Source organism: Callithrix jacchus, chromosome 7 (assembly GCF_049354715.1).
Source record: "Callithrix jacchus isolate 240 chromosome 7, calJac240_pri, whole genome shotgun sequence".
NCBI classification, from domain to species: domain Eukaryota; kingdom Metazoa; phylum Chordata; class Mammalia; order Primates; family Cebidae; genus Callithrix; species Callithrix jacchus.
Window position 1 is genome coordinate 57,489,877 of NC_133508.1, and position 20,440 is coordinate 57,510,316.

At 49.9% G+C, this 20,440-nt stretch overlaps 1 protein-coding gene and 1 non-coding gene across 3 annotated transcripts; one reads left to right on the top strand and one right to left on the bottom strand.

Moving 5' to 3' along the window:
- The first annotated feature begins 283 nt into the window (after positions 1–283).
- Positions 284–20,213, top strand: PINK1 (PTEN induced kinase 1). Of its 2 annotated transcripts, XM_035308010.3 has the most exons (8): positions 284–761; positions 4,882–5,169; positions 6,921–7,021; positions 12,014–12,196; positions 13,373–13,536; positions 16,105–16,232; positions 17,072–17,308; positions 18,770–20,213. In XM_035308010.3, exons 1-8 carry the CDS (start codon positions 375–377, stop codon positions 19,025–19,027), a joined length of 1,746 nt encoding a protein of 581 aa, XP_035163901.1. In that variant the 5' UTR covers positions 284–374; the 3' UTR covers positions 19,028–20,213. The 2 variants fall into 2 exon arrangements, with proteins under 2 accessions (XP_035163901.1, XP_035163902.1); XM_035308011.3 differs by lacking the exon at positions 17,072–17,308.
- Positions 14,617–14,722, bottom strand: LOC118143424 (U6 spliceosomal RNA). The gene has a single exon (XR_004727643.1). It is a non-coding gene; the product is annotated as a U6 spliceosomal RNA (small nuclear RNA).
- Positions 20,214–20,440: the final 227 nt, after the last annotated feature.

A 20,440-nucleotide genomic window follows, 5' to 3' on the forward strand; every position in this document is an offset into this window, starting at 1 on the left:
TATCTTGGTGGTGGGGCTGTTAAGTGAATTAAAAGACGTAAAGGGCCCAGCACGGTGGTTGGCAATTATCAGTTTCTCTTCTCGACTTCTCCATTTCGCCCAGCACCAGTGATGTTCACATTCAGGACCTATCTGAAAAGGTCCTCCCAAAGAGCAAAGGGGAAAGTCACTGTTCGAGGAGCCGATGCGAGCACAGCGCCCTCGCGCGCCAAGTCGGGGAACTGTCGCGGGGGCCGGCCCTGCCCACTAGCGCCCGAGCCCGCGCCCGCGCCTGCGCAGAGGCACTGCCCCAAGTTTGTTGTGACCGGCGGGGGACGCCGGCAGTGGCGGTGGCGGTGGCGGTGGCGGCGGGGGCAACGGGCCGCGGCACCACCATGGCGGTGCGACAGGCGCTGGGCTGCGGCCTGCAGTTGGGTCGAGCGCTGCTGCTGCGCTTCACGGGCAAGCCGGGCCGGGCCTACGGCTGGGGTCGGCCGGGCCCGGCGGCGGGCTGGGTCCGCAGGGAGCGCCCGGGCTGGGCCGCGGGACCGGGCGCGGAGCCTCGCAGGGTCGGGCTCAGGCTCCCCGACCGCTTCCACTTCTTCCGCCAGTCTGTGGCCGGGCTGGCGGCGCGGCTGCAGCGGCAGTTCGTGGTGCGGGCCCGGGGCGGCGCGAGCCCTTGCGGCCGAGCAGCCTTTCTGGCCTTGGGTCTAGGGGTGGGCCTCATCGAGGAGAAGCAGGCGGAGAGCCGACGGGCAGCCTCGGCCTGTCAGGAGATCCAGGTGAGCTGGGCCAGGTCCTAAAATCGGGCGGGGTACGGCGCTAAGCGCGGGGGCGGGGATCAGAGTGGGGGCAGGTCCTGAGCCGGGCGGGGACGGGGTTACGTACTGAGGGCGGGGCTTCGTGTGGAGGCGGGGCTCTGTCGAGGGCCGGGGCTTCGGCCACAGCGGGGCGGGCGAGGGTTATTAAAGCTCATATATTTATTTCACCATTACTTATCGGCTGCTATAAAGCCAACACCTCGGCCGGGCGCGGTGGCTCACGCCTATAATCCCAGCACTTTGGGAGGCCGAGGCGGGGGTGGATCACGAGGTCAAGAGATCGAGACCATCCTGGTCAACGAGGTGAAACCCCGTCTCTACTGAAAATACAAAAATTAGCTGGGCATGGTGGTGCACGCCTGTAGTCCCAGCTACTCGGGAGGCTGAGGCAGGAGAATTGCTTGAACCCAGAAGGCGGAGGTTGCGGTGAGCCGAGATAGCGCCATTGCACTCCAGTTTGGGTAACAACGGCGAAACTCCGTCTCAAAAAAAAAAAAAAAAAAAAAAAGCCAACACCTCCCATTTGTTTCAGTGTTTTGTTTGTTTTTGAGATGGAGCCTTGCTCTGTCTCCCAGGCTAGAATGCAGTGGCTCGATCTCGGCTCACTGCAACCTCCGTCTTCCAGGTTCAAGCAATTCTCTTGTCTCAGCCTCCCAAGTAGCTGGGATTACAGGTGCCCGCCACTGCACCCGGCTAATTTTTGTGTTTTTAGTAGACAGGGGTTCACCATGTTGTCCAGGCTAGTCTTGAACTCCTGACCTCGTGATCCACCTGCCTCGGCCTCCCAAAGTGCTGGGATTACAGGCGTGAGCCACTGCGCCCGGCGTCCTCCCATTTGTTTTAATGTTTCCCTTCCTCAAATGAAGTAATGTGGCCGATTACAGCTCCAGTCGCAGCACAGCAAAAGGCTTTGTGTAAATTTTCTAAAATTTACTGACAAACCATAACATTTCTATCCCTTTGAGGTAGCTGTCGTCTCTAATTTTTGGAGGAGAAAGGTCCTCAGGTGAAGGGACTTGATCGAAGTCACACAGCTAATAAAAGGCAGTACCTTTAACCACTGAGCCAGGCTGCCTCCACGGTTTAACCAAAGGATTAGTAGTGACAGAGCTGAAACTGCAGTAGGTCGAGAAAACATCAGACCTAACGTTTTAGTTACTTGTGTGTGTAGAGTCATCCCTGCTGACTGGATACACAGGGGTTCTTACTTTTTTCTTTCTTTCTTTCTTTCTTTTTTTTTTTTGAGACCAAGTCTCGCTCTATAACTCCAGCCAGGCGGGAGTGCGATGATGCCATCTCAGCTCACCACAACCTCCTCCTCTGGCTTCAAGCGATTCTCCTGCCTCAGCCTCCCGAGTAGCTGGGATTATAGGTGTGCACTACCATGCCTGGCTAATTTTTGTATTATTAGTAGAGACGGGGTTTCACCATGTTGGCCAGGCTGGTCTTGGACTCCTGACCTCAAGTGATCCACCTGCCTTGGCCCAGATTACAGGCGTGAGCTACCATGCCCAGCCTCTTAGGCTTTTTTAAATGCTTAAAATAGCACAAGACTTCTGTTTCTGCCCAACCAAAGTCTGTATTAGTCAGGGTTCTCTAAACAGAACCAATAGCATGTGTCTGTTTAGAGAGGCAGATTTATTTTGAGGACCTGGCTCCCTATGGAGACTGGCAAGTCTAAAAGCGCAGAGTAGGCAGGCAGGCTGGAGAGCCAGGGGAGCCAGGGGTGCAGTTCAGGTCTGAAGCCTGGCAGCTGCCAGAATTCCAACTTCTTCCAGGGAGGCCACTCTTTTTCCTGTGGGTGTAGAGCCACTCACTAAATTAGCACAGTACCTGCATTTTACAGGTTAGGGCTGAGGTGGTGGAAGAGGGAGTGACTTGCCAAGGACACAGCGATTGGGGTCAAGCAGTGGCTCCTGGGTTTTCTGGTTGCCAGCCCAGTTCCTATTGCTCATCACCACTGTCTCATGTTTGAGCTCTGGCCAGTTTGGGGTGACAAGTGCTATCTGGCCTGGTCCCCAGCCCCTGACCTTGTCTTCTGCCACAGCTTAACTGGCAGAAGTTAAGGATGGGAAATAGACTAATCCTGCTTAAAATTAAAGAGCCTTTTTTAACTGAGGAGATTGATCATCCTAAACTTAGAATTCACACATCCTCTTCGCACACTTCATCCTCCTATGCCTGCAGATGTTATTAGTTATCAATTAATTTCACATTAAAACACATTTTTTTCCACTGGCTGATTTTGCTGGAATTAGTTTCACATTTTAAAAATTCTGAAGCCAGGTATGGTGACTCATGCCTGTAATCCTACTAGTGCTTTGGGAGGCCAGGGTGAGAGAATCTCTCGAGTTCAGGAGCTGAAGACCAGCTGGGGCAACCTAGTGAGACCTTGTTCCTACAAAATGTTAAAAAATTAGCTGGGCATGGCGGCACATGCCTATAGCCTCAGCTACTTGGGAGGCTGAGGTGGGAGGATTGCTTGAGCCCAGGAGTTTGAGGCTGCAGTGAGCTATAGTTGCTCCACTGCACTCCAGCCTGAGCAACTAGCAGGCGTGTGCTAGTAACAAGCTCTAAAAATTTATATTATAAAAAATACATATAATGTGTGTATATTATACATAATACATGTATATATAATATGTATACTATACATAATGTATAATATGGTATATGCAATGTGCATGTATATATATACTACATATACAATATGTATACTATATAATATATACACATTACATATACCATATTATATATATACATACATTATGTATGCCATATTATATATTATATATAGTATACATATTATATATATGTAGTATACACACACACACACACACACGTGTTGCTTCTGCTCCATGGAGTTTATAAACTAGTTGGCAAGGGAAGATGGACTTTCATTTTTTTAAAAAGTTCAAAGTTATAGTACAAGGTGAAATTGCTTACAGATACCAAGTGCTTTAGGAACCCTCTAGAAGGAAAGTTGCCATGGGCTGGGTCATCAGGGCTGGCTGGTTACAGAGGAAGGAGGAGCTTGAGTTGGGCTTAATGGCTGAGCAGGGATGAGCCAGATGGAGCAATACTATAGAAACGGGCTGGAAGGATGGTGTGAGCAGCATTCAGAGAGAGGTGTCCAGAGGATGAGTGCAGGCAGTGCAGACCAGCCTGGCAGGCACCAGAACACAGATAATGTCCTGGATAATCTGGTGGACAGCCGAGTGACACATGAAAGCAGTGCATTTTGATGTGGCTCAGAGCAGGGAAGGATGGCACTGGGAGTGGGATGGTCTAGAGATGGTGTCTGGTAGGCCATGGCCAAGGGGCATTTGCAGAGCTGTGCCTAGCACCCACGGGTGACTAACCTTGGCAAGGAAGGCTCAGCAGATCAGACCATTTGAGAGGGAAAGTGGAGCGTGGGTGACTGGAGGAGTGATGTCACCACTGCCTGAAGCAGGAGAAGACCCAGATTTTTGTCACATGGCCTCTTTCCCAGTATAGCACCGCCCCCAGCACCTGCCCCTCCATCCATTTCTGTCTGAACTTTTGTACTCTTGATACGTTTCTGGACAGAGTAGCCCTATCGGCACTCTGAGAGGCAGACAGGAAGACAGGACTAAATCCCTCTACTCTGGGGATGTGCCTGATCTCACCCCCTTGTCTGCAAGGTCCTCTGTGATCCCTGTGGATCACACGTTCCTGCTAGCTGCCCAGGAGCCATCAGCCGAGGTCTTTGCAGAGCGAGCTGTCTCCATAATCAGACACCTCCAGAACTCTGCTGGAGAGTGAAGGCAGCAAGGAGGGGTACACCAGCTACCGAACTCAGGGTTCCTGACCTCTCAGATTATTGAGTGTTGTGATCACAGTGAAGCAGCAGTTTGAGGACAATCATTCTGAAGAATGAGAGAGAAGATGGCCTGGACCCAGGCTGAGCAGTGGACCCTGTTGGGTTGTGTTTTTCTGGTTTATTCATTTAGTTGGTGCAGACCATGCCTTGCTGCACCCCCTCTCTGCCTCCTCTGCTTCCCTTTCCTTGGGCCTTCCTAGGCTCCCTGGCTCACAATGCCTTCTTTTTTCCTCACAGGCAATTTTTACCCAGAAAAGCAAGCTAGGGCCTGACCCGTTGGACACAAGACGCTGGCAGGGCTTTCGGCTGGAGGAGTATCTGATAGGGCAGTCCATTGGCAAGGGCTGCAGTGCCGCAGTGTATGAAGCCACCACACCTACACTGCCCCAGAACCTGGAGGTGACCAAGAGCACCAGGATGCTTCCAGGGAGAGGCCCAGGTACCAGTGCACCCGGAGAAGAGCAAGAGCGAGCTCCAGGGGCTCCTGCCTTCCCGTTGGCCATCAAGATGATGTGGAACATCTCGGTAAGCACCAGGCCTTTTGTCTGTAAAGGAGGCATTCTCGAAATGCCCGTCTTAGTGAGCCTGGTGGGGTTTTTTTCCAGGAAATAGATAGGAAAAGACAGATTCTCCACAGGAAAGGTGCCTGTATAGTCAGGCTGCCTCCCTCTGTTACACAGAATGTGTCAAATTGTATTCTGCCCACAGATCACCCAGGGATCAGGTTCAAAGGTAGATTCTGGCCATGCATGGTGGATCATGCCTGTAATCCCAGCACTTTGGGAGGCTGATTGCTTGAGCTCAGGAGTTCAAGACCAGCCTGGGCAACATGATGAAACCACCATCTCTATGAAAAATACAAAAATTAGCCAGGCATGATGGCTTGCACCTGTAGTCTTAGCTACTTGGGTGGCTGAAGTGGGAGGATCACTTGAGCCCAGGAGGCAGAGGCTGCGGTGAGCTGAGATTGAGGCACTGCACTCCAGCCTGGGTAACAGAGTGAGACCGTGTCTCAAAAAAAAAAAAAACCCAAAGGTAGATTCTGATTCAGCAGGTCAGGGGTAGGGCCTGAGATTCTGCCTTCCCAGCAAGCTCCCAGGAGATACCAATGCCACTGCTCTGTCAGCCACACTGAGTACCAGGTGCCTAAACCATTGGTTTCCACCCTGACTGGTTAGTTCCCCATCCCCTCCTTTCTGTGACCTGCCTCACTGGAGAGGGGAATTGGATTTCTTTCCTCTAAGCTCACCGTTCAAGCCCACCTCAAGCTCAGAGGCTTACCTGTCAACTCCAAGCCCACCTCGAGCTCAGAGGCTTACCTGTCAACTCCCTGCTGTCCACTCTTGAAGGGACTCAAGGCTTTGGGAAATTGAGTATTTTTCCTCCATGAAAACACTTTCTGTCCACTTAAAGTAATTTATTTACCTTGCCATTGCTAGGTGGGTTTAGAAAATGTGTCAAGACCCGATGCTCTGTCTCCTGCCCATCCTTGGGCCCATGCATTCAAGGCTGAGGTGGGAAGTGGCCACAAGCAGTTCACGCTGGACACTAAAGAATGCAGTTTCTTGTTCTGATTTGGGGAATGAAGCAGTCGCACTCCAACCTGGGTTAATGGCTAACAAGTAGCCAAATCCTTTGCCTGTGAAACATCCAATCTTAGCATCAAAACATGCACTGGTTGGGGCATGACAGCTGTTGCATTCACAGAAGCTGCAAGATTGCTCATTCTTACAGGATCTTCTTGATGCAGGCTTCATATGTCCTGGGAGTGCTTCCTAATACCGTGAGGACAGTAAGGTGCTTTCCGCACTCTTTGGTTTTTGTCTGTTTGTTCTGGGGGACGGAGGAAAGCTGTTCATGATTCAGTACAACTTCACCCAGGGTGGAGCGTGCCAGGCTCTGGCCTGGCTGCTGAAGGGAGCCTGCAGAATGAGTTAGTGATCCAGTGGTCAATTTCAAGCTGGTAGGAACCAGAGGCACCGATGGCAGGAAGCAGCACCCCATACCCTGATCACCTTGACATCTCCTCCAGCCCTGGCACCCAGCCTGCAAGAGTTTGAGGAGTGTGAAGTATCTTCTGACTTGGCATGGATGGCACCTCTGTCTCCCAGGAGTAACTAGTCCCAGCCTACCCCTGGGGTGAGGTCATCTTATCTCGAAGGTTAGAGCCAATTCTAGGCAATAGCTCCCCTGCTCCAGGTTACAGGCAGGGCTTACAAGGAACATGCCATTCTGCTCTGGCCTGTGTAACCCTGGGTTCCTGGTGGGTGTTCCAGGCAGGTTCCTCCAATGAAGCCATCTTGAACACAATGAGCCAGGAGCTGGTCCCAGCGAGCCGAGTGGCCTTGGCCGGGGAGTATGGAGCAGTTGCTTACAGGTAAGTGCCTTCTGCCTGCCAGACTGACTGGAACTTCTTTGAGAGCAACTTCACCCATCACCTGTGTCCATAGCACTTGATACAGTGTCTGACATCACAGTAGATATTAAAGGTTTAATGTTGATGATGGCTTTTCAGTTAGTGGATCATTTCACTTGGGAAAGATTGCAGGTAATCTGACCCCAAATGATGATGCACATGCAGAATTCACATTGGAGCAGGGGAGAGAAGTCCACCCCAAAATGCCCAATTCATAATGTTACGTGATTGATCAGTGTTCTCTGATTCCTCCTAAGAAATACACGAGCAAAGCGCCACCTGTTGGAATAAACTGAACTCTGTCCCCGCAGGAGGAACGCTCATTTCACTAACAGTTATGTGCACTGATGCTGCCAAGAGATTTTAAAAAAACAAAAAGTGGCAACCAGGCATGGTGGCTCATGCCTGTAATCCCAGCACTTTGGGAGGCTGAGACAGGCAGATCACCTAAGGTCAGGAGTTACAGACCAGGCTGACCAACATGGAGAAACCTCATTTCTACTAAAAATACAGAATTAGCCAGGTGTGGTGGCTCATGCCTATAATCCCAGCTACTCAGGAGGCTGAGGCAGGAATATCACTTGAACCTGGGAGGCAGAGGTTGTGGTGAGCCAAGATTGCACCACTGCACTCCAGCCTGGGCAACGAGTGAATCTCCATCTCAAAAAAAAAACAAAAACAAAACTGGTCTGTTGGCCCAGAGTTCTGTGTGGCAGCAGAAGGCCCAGGGTGTAAGTGTTAGAATAGAGTATGCTCGGGGGGCTGAGGGAGCCCAGGGGAGGTGTGTGTTGCAGAGGAGAGGGTACTTAAAAAGGTTTCTCAAAGGGGCAGTTTGTGCTGCCTTGTGAAAAGTGAATCGGCATTACCTGGGCAGAGTAGGGAAAAGGCATTCCCAGCAGAGGGAAGAGCAAGTGAACAGCAGCTGCACTTCCAGCTCAGAAAAGCCTGTGTCCACAGGTGGTGAGGACTGATGCACAGGCTATGACAGAGGAGGTACTGTGCCCAGCTTAATATTTACAGCCTGGCTCACACCTGTAATCCCAGCACTTTGGGAGGCTGAGGCAGGCAGATCACTTGAGCCCAGGAGTTCAAGAGCAGCCTGGGCAACGTGATGAAACCCCACCTCTACCAAAAATATAAAAAATTGTAGCCGGCCATGGTGGCACATGTCTGTGGTCCCAGCTACTCAGGAGGCTGAGGTGGGAGGATTGTTTGAGCCCAGGGAGTTTGAGGCTACAGTAAGCCAAGATCACACCACTGCACTCCAGGCTGGGTGACAGAGTAAGACCCTGTCTTGGAAATATATGTATATATATTTGTAGCCCACCAAGAAGAGGTGAGTGTGCTACATTTTTGGTGATTTACTGGAGGGCTGGTTTAGAGATCTTCATTCTGTCAGAAGCAGGAAGGCAGAATTAGGAGCTTAAGGGAATGGATGTGGAAAACCCCTTCCATGGTTTGGACTCCAGTGTGGCTGGGAGTCCCTGCGGGCTGGGGGAGGCCACTTCTCAGGTGGCTTCCTCTTCTCCTGAGGCCTTTGTGGAGAAAGTAGACACCTGAATGTCACCTGCTTTGGGGCTGACATGGTCCTCAACACTTCCTTTTGAGGTGTGAGTGGCAGCCGGCTGACGTGGTGCTGTCCTGCGCTGGGAGGACCTCGATGTCTGCTGCCTAGACCTCCCATCTGACAGAGTCCCTGGACCTCTCCAGGGACTCTGTTCCTTTAGTAGTTCTCGATATTCGGCCTCAAATCACGGTTCGATTTGTTCCAGCTGTACTGTAAATGCTCTTTGTTTACTGCCTACCCCCAGGGCTCAGTAAATACCTGTTGAATGACTGGATGGATGTGGCAGCAGGTACATGACCTTAACTGCTTGTGCACCTCGGGAGAAGCTTCCCCTAGAGCACCCTGGGTTCATTTCCTCCTAGCCTCTGCTGGCCTGGGGCCCAGAGACTCAGGCACTTTGAGACCTGCTCCTCTCACTGTGTTTCGCACCTTATGTCTCACCCTTCCCATCAGCACCCTACATTCCACCATGCTGGCTTCATAGTGCCTTCCCCAAATGTGCCAGGCTCCTCTGTGACCATCTCCTGGGCATGCAGCTGGCTACACCTGGCTGCCCTCCTCCCACACTTCAGGTCTCAGTTCAGACACCCGCTATCTGTCATGTATCTCCCCAGCACAGCATACTCCCTGCCCCTGAGCTCCCATGACACCTGCTGGGGCCCTGACAGCCTGGGGCTGTGATCATGACTTGCCCAGGAGTCGGAGGGTGGAAACGATACTCTGGCTTCTTTGATTGCATAGAACAAGGGCCACTCAGGTTGACTCAAGAGCAGGAGCAGTGCGAGGGCACTCGTGGACTGCAGCCAGACAGCCTGAGGACCATGCAGCACTGGGAGAGCCTGGCTCTGCCCCATTCACTTCCCTCTACCATTGTTAAGGAACAAAGCCTGATGTGCTATAAGCAATGACAATGGATTTTTGAGAAAAGCCAGGCTTTCTATTGCGAGTCAACTCACATGGAGACAGGAGTCGAATTCAACCCTGTCTCCCTGTGCTCAATTTAAGGCAGTAATTTTATTAGAAAAGGTTTAAGGGGTGGATTCTAAGATTAGCAGGTGATTGGTGGAAGGAAAGAAGTCTGGACAGTCGTTGGACATGTGCAGCTATCTCTTCATGCTACCTCATGGGTGCCCCGTGCAGATTTGGGAGGAGTGAGTATGAAACGTGCGGCGGCGGTTCAGGCCATGATGTCAGCAAACTTGTTCTGTGCAAGCTGCAGTTGGCCTTTTTGGTTCTGATCGATTTCAGCCAGTTCTTTTATCTCACAAGCAGAGGGAGTTCAGCCTTTCAGAAAGTGGTTTCTGCAAACTCAAATTTTCTTTCTTTTTTTTCTGAGACAGGGTCTCACTCTGTTGCCCAGGCTGGAGTGCGGTGGCATGATCTTGGCTCTCTGTAGCCTCAAACTCCCTGGGCTCAAGTGATCCTCCCTCCTCAGCCTCCCGAGTAACTGGGTCTGCAGGCACATGCCACCATGCCCAGCTAATTTTTGGTTTTGTTTGTTTTTGAAATGGATTTTTCACTTGTCGCCCAGGCTGGAGTGCGATCTCAGCTCACTGCAACCTCTGCCCCCAGGTTTAAGCAATTCTCCTGCCTCAGCCTCCTGAGTAGCTGAGATTGCAGGCATGTGCCACCACGCCTAGCTAATTTTTTTGTATTATTAGTAAGATGGGGTTTCACCATGTTGGCCAGGCTGGTCTCGAACTCCTGACCTCAGGTGATCCACCCACCTCGGCCTCCCAAAGTGCTGGGATTACAGGCATGAGCCACATAGCGCAGCCCAGTTTTTATATTTTTTGTAGAGACAGGGTTTCGCCGTGTTGCCCAGGCTGGCCTCAAACTCATTGGCTCAAGTGATCAAGGCTGCCTCAGCCTCTCAATCTCCTGCTGGGATTACAGGAGTGAGCCACAAGAATTTCTGTTAGTTACTGATTTCTTGAACTCATGGGAACACGGTTCCACCCTCTACATCCTGTTTCTTCCTCGTGTCTCCTGTTCCTGCCTCCCTTTGGCCTGCTCACCTCTGGCTCCTCATGGCCCCAGTGAAGTCTCTTGGTTTCCTCTCCACTGCAGACTGGCAGATTTCTTCACTCACACTCCCAAAGAGAGAATCTACTTTCTCCCCTTCCCTTTGTCCAACCATCTGGGTCTCAAGTGTCACTGTAGGCTCACTGCCCTTGGAGCAGGTGACCCCTTGGCTCAGTCAGCTTTTGCTGAAGGTCAGGGCTGGCACATAGCTGGCAGAACCACCTCATTCAAAATCCAGCCACTGTGCCTCAGCAGGGCTATGTGTCTGGGGGGAGGGGACTTCCCAGAGGAGGAGAAGCGGGCAGGGCAGGCAGGTGACACCACCACTACCAACTGCATCTGGATCTACTCACCCATTCAACAAAACCCATGTTCCATGCCAACTATACTAGACTTGGAATTAAAACTGAGGCATGGTCTTGCTCTTAGGGAGCTCACATGATTACTTACTGATGAATGTCTCCCTCCCCTCTTGGATTGCAAATCTGTGAGAACAGGGACTCTGTCTTGTTCTGTGCCACAGTTCCACAGCATACCAGCATGACGTCTGGTACTTAGCGTGAAAAAATACATACTGGTTAAATGAATAATAGTATGGCTGATATCAGCTGAGAGCTTCCTCTGTGCTAGATAGTATTTTAGGTGCCTTCCACACATTGACAACCTCATGCAGGGTCTTAACACCTCATTCCCCTTGCACCCTGGAGATTGAGCCTAGAGAAGATAAGGACAGAGGGGATACATTCCAAGACAGACCCCAGTGGATGCCTGAAGCCACAGATAGTAACAGAGTAAAAATACTGCGTGATTTTTCCTATACATACATACCTATAGTAAAGTTTAATTTATAAGTTAGGTACAATAAAAAGGTGATAACTAATAAAATAATTAGGACATACTGTAATAAAAGTTATGTGAATGTGGTCTCTCTCTCCTCTCTCTAAATATCTTCTTGTACTGTACTCACCTGTTCTCAACTGCGGATAACTCAAATTGCAGAAAACGAAACTGTGGATAAGGTTGGGGCTACTGTAACTCAGCCAAGCACTTACAGTGGCAGGCCCGGAATTCAAACCCAGGCAGTCTGATTCCAGGGTTTCTGTTTCTCCACCTGTGTTCTACCACATGGGATGGATAGGAGGGATGGGTGGACAGATGGACTGAAGGATGGGTAGGGGAGTCATCAGATGTGTTTCCCAACACCGTGTACGGCACCTGGCACATAGCAAATCTGTGCCAAACGTTTGATAGTAAGTGAATAATGAATGTCAGTGCCAATGTTGGTGTGGCCTTAGGTTACTGTCTTTCCAGGTGTTCTATCTGATGCTGGCCTTATATGTTTGTCTCACTTGGCTGAATAGAAAATCCAAGAGAGATCCCAAGCAACTAGCCCCTCACCCTAACATCATCCGGGTTCTCCGCGCCTTCACCTCTTCTGTGCCACTGCTGCCAGGGGCCCTGGTCGACTACCCTGATGTGCTGCCCCCACGTCTCCACCCTGAAGGCCTGGGCCATGGCCGGACGCTGTTCCTTGTCATGAAGAAGTAAGTGGCAGCTGCACGGCAAGGCCTGGAGCTGCTAAATCTCCCGGGGGAGCTGGTCCCTGCCTTCCAAATGCACCTTGAGCAGGGGGTTTCAGAGAAGAGGGTCATCACCCTTCAGGAGAATAAAGCCATGCAGAGGGAGCATATCTACCCTGGAGAGCATTTTCCCTTTGGGACGCTTTTTCTTGAAAACAAAATCTCATCTTCATCCAGAACACACTTGTCACCATTCAACTGTTACCCTTTTCTGTGACTGACCTTATCTGTTTTTAACATAAAAACAGTTCTGGCTGGATGCAGTGTCTCATGCCTGTAATCCCAGCACTTTGGGAGGCTAAGGTGGGTGGATCACCTGAGGTCAGGAGTTCAAGACTAGCATGGCCAACATGGTGAAACCCTGTCTCTACTAAAAATACAAAAATTAGCCAGGTGTGACAGCAGGTGCCTGTAATCCCAGCTACTGCGGAGGCTGAGGCAGGAAAATCACTTGAACCTGGGAGGCAGAGGTTGCAGTGAGTCAAGAACACGCCATTGCACTCCAGCCTGGGCAACAGAGCAAGACTCTGTCTCAAAACAAAACAAAACAAAAAAAAAACAGTTCTCCTTCCTCACCCTCTGTACCCCCAACTTTGCTGTAGTGGGTGTTTTATTTTAAGTAAGTAAATATCTGTACTGTTACTTTGAATATAGGAAGCCCCAGCTCTTCCTAATTTCAGGATGGTGAGTGGGCAGGAACAGAAAGGATGCTGGGGAAAAATGGGAATGAAAATACTCCTGGAAGGGGAAGAGGAATGGCCTAATCCTAACAATGATTAAGGCATTAGGAGGCCTAGCAAGATGGCTCACACCTATAATCCCAGCACTTTGAGAGGCCAAAGTGGGTGGATCACCTGAGGTCAGGAGTTCAAGACCAGCCTGACCAACATGATGAAACCCCGTCTCTACTAAAAATACAAAAATTATGTGGGTGTGGTGGTACATGCCTGTAATCCCATCTACTTGGGAGTCTGAGGCAGGAGAATTGCTTGAACCTGGGAGGTAGAGGTTGCAGTGAACCAAGACTGTGCCACTGCACTCCAGCCTGGGTGACAGGGTGAAACTCCATTTAAAAAAAAAAAAAGGCTATTAGGAGTTGTCAGCATTTGGTAGCCAGCAGCCCTGTACCCTCTCCACCAGCTATCCCTGTACCCTGCGCCAGTACCTTCGCATGAACACACCCAGCCCCCGCCTCGCCACCATGATGATGCTGCAGCTACTAGAAGGCGTGGACCATCTGGTTCAACAGGGCATCGCGCACAGAGACTTGAAATCTGACAATATCCTCGTGGAGCTGGACCCAGGTAGGAACCTGCTGCACCATTAGCATTCTCCTGGGGCACTAGAGGGTAGGTGAGGAGCATTTAGGACCAACTCTTCAGGTCCTCTCTGGTTTTGTGTTCTAAGTCGTGTCTTCATTTAGCTCTGTACATGAGAGGTGAGCAATCTCTCCCTCAGAAGGGGGGTTTTTGTTCTCTCTTTGCAGAGAGACAGCAGTTCCCAAGTTCCTTTCTGTTGCCCACTTACAGAACAAGAACTTCAGTGCTGCAACTTTTCATAGTTAAATAAAGAGGCCAGGCACAGTGGCTCACACCTTTAATCCCAATACTTTGGGAGGCTGAGGTGGAAGGACTGCTTGAGGCCAGGAGTTTGAGACCAGCCTGGGAAACATAGTGAGATCCCTTCTCTACAAAAAAAATATATAATAATTTAATTAGCAAAAAAAAAAAGTTAGCCAGGCATGGTGGCATGCACCAGTAGCCCCAGCTACTTGGAAGGCTGAGGTAGGAGGATCATTTGCGCCTAGGACTTCAGAGTCTGCAGTGAGCTATGAATGTGCCACTGTACTCCAGCCTGGGCAGCAGAGTGACACCCTGTCTCAAAAAAATCATAAAGTAAAAGAGAAGTAGACTTTAGCTTATTATAAGAAATAATTTTTGGCCGGGTGCAGTGGCTCACGCCTGTAATCCCAGCACTTTGGGAGGGTGAAGCGGGCAGACCACAGGGTCAAGAGATCGGGACCATCCTGGCCAACATGGTGAAACCCTTCTCTACTAAAAATACAAAACTTAGCTGGGCATGGTGGCACGTGCCTGTAGTCCCAGCTACTCAGGAGGCTGAGGCAGGAGAATCACTTGAACCCAGGAGGCAGAGGTTGCAGTGAGCTGAGATTGTGCGATGGCACTGTAGCCTGGCGACAGAGTGAGACTGTCTCAAAAATATTAATACATTTTCAAACAGTGAAAGCTGTCAAATGTAAGCCCAGTTGCCTCTGGAAATGAGTTGCCCACCACTGGAAGCATTCAAGTAGAAGCTGAATGGCCACTTGCCTAGGAAACCTGTAAAGGAGGTTCATACATCTGACAAATTTTTGAACTAGATTTAAACTTTTACTACATTTCTTTTTTCAAAAAAATTTTAAAGATTCAGGGGGCCATGCTAATCTCTGTATCTTTCCAATTTTAGTATATGTGCTGCCAAAGTGAGCACTGAACTAGAAGATTTAAAATAATTAAATGATTAGATGAACTGGCTTTTATTTAATTTCATTTATTTATTTATTGAGACAGAGTCTTGCTCTGTCATCCAGGCTGGAGAGCAGTGAGCTCACTGCAACCTCTGCCTGCCAGGTTCAAGCAATTCTCATGCCTTAGCCTCCTGAGTAGCTGGGATTACAGGCATGTGCCACCACACCCAGCTAACTTTTGTATTTTTAGTACAGATGGGGTTTCACTGCTGGCCAGGCTGGTCTCAAACAAGTGATTTACCCCCATTAACCTCCAAAGTGTTGGGATTACAGGCGTGAGCCACTGTGCTTAGCTGGGAACTGGCTTTTTAAAGGAACTTTGTTTGGACTGTTTTACAAATAACTAAATAACGGATTCTTTCTTTTTTAATTTATTGAGACATAGTTTCGCTCTTGTTGCCCAGGCTGGGGTGCAATGACACAATCTCGGCTCACCACAACCTCCGCCTCCTGGGTTCAAACAATTCTCCTGCCTCAGTCTCCCGAGTAGCTGGGATTACAGGCATGCACCACCAGCCCGGCTAATTTTGTATTTTTAGTAGAGATGGGGTTTCTCCATGTTGGTCGGGCTGGTCTCAAACTCCTGATCTCCGGTGATCCAACCACCTCAGCCTCCCAAAGTGCTGGAATTACAGGTGTGAGCCACCATGCCTGGCCCTTTTTTTTTTTTTTTTTTTGAGATGGAGTCTCACTCTGTTGCCCAAGCTGGAGGGCAGTGTACACCCTCCACCTCCCAGATGTAAGTGATTCTCCTGTCTCAGCCTCCTGAGTAGCTGGGATTACAGGCACACACCAACATGCCTAGCTAGTTTTTTTATAGTAGAGATGGGGTTTCACCATGTTGGCTAGGCTGGTCTTGAACTCCTGACCTCAGATGATCCACTGCCTCAGCCTCCCAAAGTGCTGAGATTACAGGCGTGAGCCACCACACCCAGCAATAATGATTCTTAATGCACCTGGTTCTTAGGTTTGGATTTGGGGTTTCAAATTCAAATCAAAGTCTGTTGGGATATAAGGGCCCTTGGAGATCATTTGAGCCAAGCTGCAGCTCCTTTGGTCTTGGGGACAGCTCCAGTTACTAGAACATGATTTCAGTTGAGCCATGCTCTTACACAGTCCTTTGCCTGGGAATTTTGCAGCCCATGCTTCCTGGAGGCATTTCCATGGTCACACAGCAAGCCTTTCTGATCTGCTCTCAGGCCTTGCTAGCCTGTGCTCTGGGGCCAACACTGAGCCATTAGCCCATCAGCCATGTCTTGCTGGTGGCTTTAGCAGGGACACACAAGGGCCTCTCAGAGGGAAGCGGAGGAGAATTGGTCACTTAGCTCTGCTTGCTGTTTCCCAGATGGCTGCCCCTGGCTGGTGATCACAGATTTTGGCTGCTGCCTGGCTGATGAGAACATCGGCCTGCATTTGCCCTTCAGCAGCTGGTATGTGGATCGGGGCGGAAATGGCTGCCTGATGGCCCCGGAGGTGAGTCCCAAGCATGTCATGTGCCATTGGCAGCCCTTCACCCATGCTTCCACTGAGTACAGAATGAAACTTGGTGCCTTATGATCACCCAGCACCTGCATCTTTTCTGACCCATAATTTGGTACAAGTTCCTTCCCTGCCACTTTGCTTTCCTTCAGCCTTCCCTCATATTCCAGGCAAAGTGAGTCCTGTCACATAAACCAGGCAGTCTAAGTAGACCCTTCTGGGTCTAAGCCGCAGCTCACTCAAGCTCCAGGTTCCTTGGGACAGAGTTCAGATTAGCCTATGAATCGGGTGACATGCAGGACATGAAAAGGTTAGACACGCAGCCAGGTGTGGTAGCTCACGCCTGTAATCCCAGCACTTTGGGAGGCCGAGGCGGGTGGATCACAAGGTCAAGAGATCGAGACCATCCTGGTCAACATGGTGAAACCCCGTCTCTACTAAAAAATATACAAAAAATTAGCTGGGCATGGTGGCGCGTGCCTGTAATCCCAGCTACTCAGGAGGCTGAGGCAGGAGAATTGCCTGAACCCAGGAGGCGGAGGTTGCCATAAGCCAAGATCGCGCCATTGCACTCCAGCCTGGGTAACAAGCGTGAAACTCCGTCTCAAAAAAAAAAAAAAATACAAAACTGGGCATGGTTGCACACACCTGTAATCCCAGCTACTCGGGAAGCTGAGGTAGGAGAATGGCTTGAACCCAGGAGGCAGAGGTTGCAGTGAGCTGAGATTGCACCATTGTACTCCAGCCTGGGCAACATAGCAAGACTCCTCAAGAACAACAGAAAAGGTCAGACATGCAATCAGCATGACATCTCACCCATTGCTTCTGAGCAGGTGTCCACAGCCCGTCCTGGCCCCAGGGCAGTGATAGACTACAGCAAGGCTGATGCCTGGGCAGTGGGAGCCATTGCCTATGAAATCTTCGGGCTTGTCAATCCCTTCTACGGCCAGGGTAAGGCCCACCTTGAAAGCCGCAGCTACCAAGAGGCTCAGCTACCTGCACTGCCCGAGCTGGTGCCTCCAGATGCTAGACAACTGGTGAGGGCACTGCTCCAGCGAGAGGCCAGCAAGGTGAGATTGTCCCTGGCTTCAAGAGGACAGTGTGGGTGGAAACCTCAGTTCTCGTTCCAGAGTGAAGATTAAGTTTGGGCCAGCACCATGGTGACAGAGCCTTTGTTAGGAAGGTGGAAGGTAAAGCCTAGTTATAGGAGAATAAAAAATAGATTTTAATGTAGATAAAAGTAGGAGTGTTAGCCACCACATCATTGTCAGAGTCCTAGTAGTTCAACTCCTGTGGCTATTTCAGTTGCTTAAAAAGTTGTTCAGAGGCCGGGTATGGTGGCCTATAATCCCAGCACTTTGGGAGGCCGAAGCGGGCAAATCACTTGAATCCAAGAGTTCCAGACTAGCCTGGCCAACGTGCTAAACCCCATCTCTACTGAAAATACAAAAATTAGCCAGGTGTCATCACATGCCTATAATCCCAGCTACTTGGGAGGCTGAGGCAAGAAAATCTCTTGAACCTGGGAAGTGGACGTTGCAGTGAACCAAGATTATGCCACTGCACTCCTGGGTGACAGAGCAAGACTCTGTCTCAAAAAAAGGATGTATTTTGGAGAAAGTTTGTTTTTTGTTTTTTGTTTTGAGATGGAGTCTTGCCCTGTCATCCGGGCTGGAGTACAATGACACGATCTTGGCTCACTGCAGCCTCCACCTCCTGGGTTCAAGCAATTCTCCTGCCTCAGCCTCCCAAGTAGCTGGGATTACAGTTGCCCACCACCATGCCCAGCTAATTTTGTATTTTTTTAGTAGAGACAGGGTTTCACCATGTTGGCCAGGCTGGTCTCAAACTCCTAACCTCAGGTGATCCACCCACCTGGCCTCCCCAAGTGCTGGGATTACAGGCGTGATCCACGGCACCCAGCCAAGAAATGTTTAATGGAGATGTAGCTCATGGAAACAGCTGAGAACTGATCAGAGAGATAAATGAGAAACATCTTCCGAGAGCAGATGTGGACATTATGAAATTAATATAAAGGAATGCAAAGGCAGACCTATCTGAAGCCATAATTGGAGTGACAGCTGGCTCAGGGGCAGGCTTAGTGCAAAGAGCTAAGCCATACCTGCATGCCAGCACTGTTTTGCCACTCCGTTAACCACTCCCTGTACGTGGCCTGCTTATCTTGGTCACAGTAGGTGCACAGTGAAGGTTAGAAACTGCAATCAGTTATGAAATGATTAGAGACAACTTAAAGGGACCAGACAGCACAAGAGGCACTGGGCTTTCCACCAGGAGGAAAGGCTATTCCAACAAGCATGCTATCCCATGCAGAGGTGTACATGTGGAAAAGCTTGGAGCATGGGTAGGGGGCAAGCCGTATTTGTCACCTGAATAAAGGACATCAGTAGGAGATAGGGTAGAGGAAGAACTGGATTGGGGCCAGAGAAAGGAAGACCCTCACTAACAAAGCACGCTTTGGGTTGAGACTGTGTTAACAGATGTTGTAGCTTCAGCTTCCCTTCCTGTTGCAGAGACCATCTGCCCGAGTAGCCGCAAATGTGCTCCATCTAAGCCTCTGGGGTGAGCATATTCTACCCCTGAAGAATCTGAAGTTAGACAAGATGGTTGGCTGGCTCCTCCAGCAATCGGCTGCCACTTTGTTGGCCAACAGGCTCACAGCGAAGTGTTGCGTGGAAACAAAAATGAAGATGCTCTTTCTGGCTAACCTGGAGTGTGAAGCGCTCTGCCAGGCAGCCCTCCTCCTCTGCTCGTGGAGGGCAGCCCTGTGATGTCCCTGCATGGAGCTGGTGAATTACTAAAAGGAGAAATTGGAAGGCTCTGTGTCATGATGGTCTGTGAGTAGTGAGGGTGGGAGTCAGGAGACAAGATGGTGCAGAGAGCGTTGGTTAGCCAAAGAGAAGGCCTCAGGCTTGGCAAATGGAAGAACCTGAGTCAGAGTTCAGTCTGCAGCTGCTAACTCTAGCTGTGCAATTTGGGATGAATCTTATAATCTGTGTGGACTTAAGTTCTCTTGCCTGTAAAACGAAGAAATTGGTATAAACCAGGAGTTGGCCACCTTTCCGGTTGTGACAACTAGTCAGTCTTCCTTGTGGCACAAAAGCAACCCTGAGCACGTAATAAGTGTGGCTGGGTGCCAGGAGAGCTTTATTGATGGACACTGATGTTTGGTTTCCATGTGTCACTAGTCTTTTCAACCATTTAAAAATGTAAGGACCATTTTTAGCTTGCAAGCCATATACAGGTTGCAGGCTAGATTGGCCCACACACCAGTTTGCCAACCTCTGGTCGAGATGAATTTGAAGAATCTAACTCTACAAAAAAAAAAAAAAATTTTTTTAAAGCAAACTGATCACTAGGTCTGTTTGTGCGTCCATACTGGGAAGAAAAAAAAAAAATGTGGTAAGCTTATCCCTGTGTAGGAAGCCGAAGGAATGCATTCTCTTCACCGGTCAGGAAGGTAACTCAGGCTTGATTGCAGACTTCAAAGCCCTGTCTTCAACCCTTGCCCTGTCCTCGGACGTCTGAAAAGTTAGTGGCCAAGCTGATGTATCAGAGGAGGCTGAACTGAGGAGGGGTAGGCCTGCATCCACAGCAGAGGATCCAGGCCAAGGCACTGGCTGTCAGTGGCAGTTTGGCTGTGACCTTTGCCCCTAACACGAGGAACTTGTTTGAAGGAGGCAGTGTAGCATGTCTGCATTTGCCACCTGGACAAAGGCAGCCATCAGCATGGGTCAGCACATTCAGTTATAGGAGTGGGAAACGTCCACACGAGGCTTGGGAGGTGGGGGCCTCTGTGTTCCCAAGCTGTGCATTCTGGACCAGCTACTGAATTAATCCCACATAGCAAAGGTGACTGATGAGCAGGAAGTGTGGGGATTTAAACTTGAGGGTTTCCCTTCTGACTAGCATCTCTTACAGGAATTGTGAAACATTAAATGCAAATTTACAACTGCAGACGACATATGTGCCTTGAACTGAGTATTTAGTTTTAAGAATGATTCTTATATGCTGAAGGTAAGAACATTTTGTGGGCAGTTATCAACACTGGGAAAAGATTTCACATATAACTTTATACATGATTTTTAGAACATGGCTATTGCCTAAACAAAGCAAGGGTGGAATGCAGTTAAAATGTGAACATACGGTTAAGGTTCTCTTCCACCGAGCCGTTCTAGCCTTCT

Bases quoted from the DNA above. Each gene is read 5' to 3' on its own strand.
- PINK1 (XM_035308010.3), top strand. From the start codon at position 375: ATGGCGGTGCGACAGGCGCTGGGCTGCGGCCTGCAGTTGGGTCGAGCG. The intron at 762-4,881 runs GTGAGCTGGGCC...TTTTCCTCACAG, and splicing joins CGGCCTGTCAGGAGATCCAG to GCAATTTTTACCCAGAAAAG. The intron at 16,233-17,071 runs GTGAGTCCCAAG...GCTTCTGAGCAG, and splicing joins GCTGCCTGATGGCCCCGGAG to GTGTCCACAGCCCGTCCTGG.